Genomic DNA, 4714 nt, shown 5'->3' with positions numbered 1-4714 from the left:
TCCGAGTTCCTCTTTTCAATTGTTCATGGCGGCTTAGATCTAATAGGCTAATACTCGTTGGTCTCTGAATCTCGTTGGGCTCCCCCTTCTCATTGGCTAGTTGCTCCGTCCACCCTCATTGGTAATTTTCATTTTGTTTAATTTAATTTTTCGTTTTTTTCGATTTATTTCTGCTCAATTACACGATTATATGTAGATTTTATGGTAATTTTGTAGATTATAGGTTGATTTAAAGTAATTTCGTTTTTGATCCGTGATAGTTTGATGTGGTGTATGCAACTATGCATGTCTTGCCCTCTTACTGAATTTTCCTATAAATGCTTTTTGCAGAAGTTTGGTGACTATGGTTTTTGGGAATTGTGGGTTGAATCAGCTATTAAGGGGAAATTATTTCCAATCGTAAGGAATTGGGGTTGGGGTTGTGCGGTTGTTATTGTGTTCGTGTGTGCAAGTGTTTATACGGGCAATCAGTAGCAAGGACCCGTTTATTATCACTGCAGATTTGTGAAATACAATTAACTATTACTCCGTATGTGCACTCTTATCATTATTATATCGGGGTTGCCTTTATCTTATTTATATTTTTGATATTTGTTGTAGTTTTTCAAAGGAAATGGGTCGTAAGAAAACAAGAGCTAATAAAAACTACCGTCCATCGACCAAAGAAAAAAAATCAGAAAGTGAACATGTTATAGTCAATAGAGAAGTTTCTAATCGATTCAAGTACCCTCCCTTTGAAGAGATTTTTAAGTCGAAATATGCAGATAGAGAAGTTTGTTGTGGCCAATCTATTGATTTTGATTCATTCACGGATGGTGAAGCCCCTTTTGTATTTAATTGGTTCAACACTCAAGATTGGGTGTGGTTATTATCCACCGGTGCTAAAGTATACACTAACTTAGTAAGAGAATTTTACGCCCACGCAAACTTTAGTGATTTGAAATCAAAAGGGGTGGTAACTAGTTGGGTTAGGGGTAAAGACATTGTTCTTAATGAGAAGTATCTGTCTGAGGTTTTTCAAATACCTTCTGTGGGGATGTTTGATTTCACGTCACACAAGTACAACACTCATAAAGATTTTGATCTTGGAAAATGCATGCAATTGTTGTTGGGTGATAAAACTGTTATTGGTCACCGAAAGAAGCCAGAAACGAAAGAGTTTGAAGCTGATGTTAGGTTGCTTCATCTGATTGTGGCAAAAACAATCATTCCTCGTTTGGGAAACAAGGCTTCATTTACCTATCTTGACATGTTTGCTATGTACTGTATTCTAAGCAAAAAGAAAATGAACTTGCCTAAGTTTATACTTCATTATATGTCTCTTGCTGCCGGACAACAGAAACTTTGCTTGCCTTATGGAATGTGGCTCACCCACGTATTTGAAAAAAAATTGGTTGATCTAAGTGGGGAAACTTGTACTGAAACGATGAAGGGAGGAAAGTTGAAACCAAAGTATCTCTTCAACATAATGACTCTCACCGCTAACATGCGATGTAAATTGGAGGGAGGTGAATGGGTAAAGCCTGATGGTGATGGTAATTCACACTTGGGGGAGGATCAAATGGGTACCTCATCTGATGATGACGGTTCTAATGGTAAAAGGCGTAGACATCTGAAAAATAATTATTTCCCCCCTCCCGAGACACTTAAAAAGACATTAAGGTCGTGCTTGTTGGTGAAAAACATGTTGAAGGATATGTTTCCGGATAACTTTAGCACGAGTAAAATGCAATTGTTGAACGACCAAGTGGATGGTGAAATGAATTTGATGTTTGAAGATCCCAATGAAGACGAGGAGGACAAAATGCCCCGACCATCTTATTCAACAGCCGAAGCTGAAGGGATATTGTAGTGACAATAAGAATACAGATAAACTTTGTTTTTTCATTAATATTGTTATTATCTTTTTGAATGATACGTCCATCCAACCTAGAAGCTACTCATAGGAATGCAGATGATGATCAAATCCATTGAAGAATCTTACATATGTGGTCAAGTTGAAGAAGCGTTAATATGTGTTTAAACTATCTCCTTTTTTGTGTAATATAAGTTGCAACTACAATGTTGCAGAATGCACATCATTTGTCTTTTAAACTATGTGGTGTTTTACAGCCTGTTAGACTTATTTTTTCTAGGTTTGTACTTTTGTGTTTAAACTATGTTCTGTTATACGGCTTGTCTTTTAACTATCTCCTTGTTTAAATGTGATTATATTCTACTTCTATATGCTGCTTCATTATGTATGACATATGCATGCAAATTCACATAACTTGGGAGGAAGGCGCAATGGAGTTAGCTGTATAACTGTATTTGTAAGTGCTTCGCTTATGGAAGATGGAGGTATTCATGAGGGAACAAACCGAACCCAACAGATTTGAGGTTAGGGTGTATTGGTGTACTTGGGCGGTGGATGGCCATCAGTTTACAAGAACTTGATTTGTTCATTTGAACTTAATTAGAAGTTCGTGTAGAATATACTATTACATACTTTGGATTCCTATTTATCATTTAGTCATTACCAAATCAACGAAATGAGTATTATCGTTTTTAGTTTACAAGATATGTTGAATCCGATCAATTTAAACTAACAATTAAATCTACACAAAGTTTATGGAGTAGAAGGGTTGGGGATTTTCAGATTGAAGGAAATGCCAACAACTAGTTACTTACAAGTTTGAAGGATACGGCTGCAAAAAGGTTTTCTAGCTAATCAAGTTATTAAAACCTACTATTACTTTTTACTTCTTAAATATGTGGGTGCTAGAATCATTCATACATGTCTTACTATTTTATGAAATTTCATTGGAATCTTACAGTTAATGGTGAATGTGGAAGCATATAAACAATTGTTGAAAGGGGAGAAGATGGTGAAAGAACATGAGAGCCGGTTACAACGAATGGAAAATAACGTGTCAAGTATGATGACTGACATTTGTGCGATTAAAACCCAAACACAGTCATTGACGGACATGTGTCTGAAGTTTACCAAGGATTGTGAATCTTTACTAACAACCTCAAAGGTTATACTAGAAACGCTCGGTAAAGAAGAGTTCTCTATATTACTCATGCATTGTGGAGTAAATTGCGTGGTGACCGTGTTTTTTTGTATTGTTTGCAATGTAATCAAATTTCTTAATTAATAAATTTTAATTAATGCTCACATTGAAATTGAAATAAACGAAGTGTTCAAAAAACAATTAACAAAATCGTGCGTTGCACGGAAGCTAACTAGCTATCTGATGTAAATAGCCCTTCAACATGTAAAGTAGTGAAGGATAAGAGGCACATGCCTATAAACATTTACCTCAGACTACACTTCAAACATTTCCAAAATTGACAATCCTTTGTATTTGACAATAAGAACATTACAACTGCACATGTTAGGAGCCCCTAATTGCATTTTGGATGACCTTGTCCTTAATTGAATTATTCTTACTGCGAATGAGGCGCACCACCATCTTCAAACGCCAGTCTTCTACATCCTGAATAAAAGTTTTAAAAAATGTTACATGCATGTGACATTCCATTAAAACTAGCAAGGATCTTAGAGGAGGATGCATGGGTGTAGCTCTCCCACGATTCATACGGATCATACCCCATAAGTAGGCTAGACTTTAGTTTACCAGTTACGTGTTTTGTTTATTCGTACTTTAATTTCTGTACTTTTCCTTTTTTTTTTTGGACTTCGTTCCTTACTAGAAATCGAAAAAGAATTCATAACGAAAGTATGATGACTAACCATATCAAGAGGCGGGAATTTATGTTTGCTGAAAGTTTCTCCCCTGAGTGTAAGATTAATAATGTCCATCATTCGAATCACAAATACACCACTGTCGCATCTGCATATATGCAAAATATGTTACAAAATTGTAAACTTCATATAGTAACATATGATTTACAACAAGATAGGTACGAACGAGTGTAGATCTGTTGTAATCCTGCGCTTTATCAGCATGTACTTGTCTATTGTACTGAAAGGCCCATTCTGCCTATTTGAGGAAAGACACTTTCCAACTTCTTGCATCTGGCACATCAGGGGAATTATGTAATCATGTTGCAAGGTAGTTAAATTTGCAACCTATGTGAAATCGATGTTTTATTTCCTTACCATTCTTTTCAGAGCGTCATGATGTCTGTTCCGTACTCTACTGAGAGGGTCGATCATATATGTTTTCTTCTCTATCATGTCAACTACCAGCAGGAACCAATTACGCTCATCTTGAACCGGTACCAAAATCTGCGAAGAAACAAAGCAAAGTATTTCAAGGAACTGCAACTGCTATCAAGAGGCATCACTTTTGGTATAGTTATACCTTGCTACAGGTTGACACTGATTTTGGAATTAAAGTAGGCAGAAATTCGTGCATCTTCCCATGATCTGTACTTTTTGGATCGTTGTGTAGTGTACAACGTATACACACATGTTTAGGGTATGCAATATTTAGCTCCTTGCAAACAAAATCAATGACCTATCCACTCCGAAGGGAAACAAAATAAAGGTTATGCAGTAAAATCATGTCCCTAAAAACATCTAAATTCAAGTAATCCAAAACGTAATTGTCTTCGTATAAACTTACATCACTACTAATCGTTATTTTGGGATACAGGCTACACATCTGAACCCTCTGAATGTGTAGAAATCCATCTAAGCTGAATAACACCTCTCTATATCCCCAAACAATGAAGTTAGACCTAAACACTTGGTTTACTAACA

General features: G+C 36.0%; 1 protein-coding gene across 1 annotated transcript; it reads right to left on the bottom strand.

The window, feature by feature from the left end:
- Window positions 1–3162: 3162 nt before the first annotated feature.
- On the bottom strand, window positions 3163–4456 carry LOC130469081 (uncharacterized). The gene is made up of 5 exons (XM_056838067.1): window positions 4314–4456; window positions 4109–4237; window positions 3918–4024; window positions 3740–3839; window positions 3163–3482 (listed from the first exon to the last, which is right to left on the bottom strand). The coding sequence occupies exons 1-5, from the start codon at window positions 4365–4367 to the stop codon at window positions 3381–3383; spliced, it is 492 nt and encodes a 163-aa protein (XP_056694045.1). The 5' UTR covers window positions 4368–4456; the 3' UTR covers window positions 3163–3380.
- Window positions 4457–4714: the final 258 nt, after the last annotated feature.

Source organism: Spinacia oleracea, chromosome 3 (assembly GCF_020520425.1).
Source record: "Spinacia oleracea cultivar Varoflay chromosome 3, BTI_SOV_V1, whole genome shotgun sequence".
Classification (NCBI taxonomy): Eukaryota; Viridiplantae; Streptophyta; class Magnoliopsida; order Caryophyllales; family Amaranthaceae; genus Spinacia; species Spinacia oleracea.
Note: the sequence above shows the minus strand (reverse complement) of the source record. Positions and strands in the feature narration are given on the sequence as shown.

Bases quoted from the DNA above. Each gene is read 5' to 3' on its own strand.
- LOC130469081 (XM_056838067.1), bottom strand. From the start codon at position 4,367: ATGCACGAATTTCTGCCTACTTTAATTCCAAAATCAGTGTCAACCTGT. The intron at 4,025-4,108 runs GTAAGGAAATAA...CTGATGTGCCAG, and splicing joins ATGACGCTCTGAAAAGAATG to ATGCAAGAAGTTGGAAAGTG. The intron at 3,483-3,739 runs GTTAGTCATCAT...ACTTTTATTCAG, and splicing joins AATTCCCGCCTCTTGATATG to GATGTAGAAGACTGGCGTTT.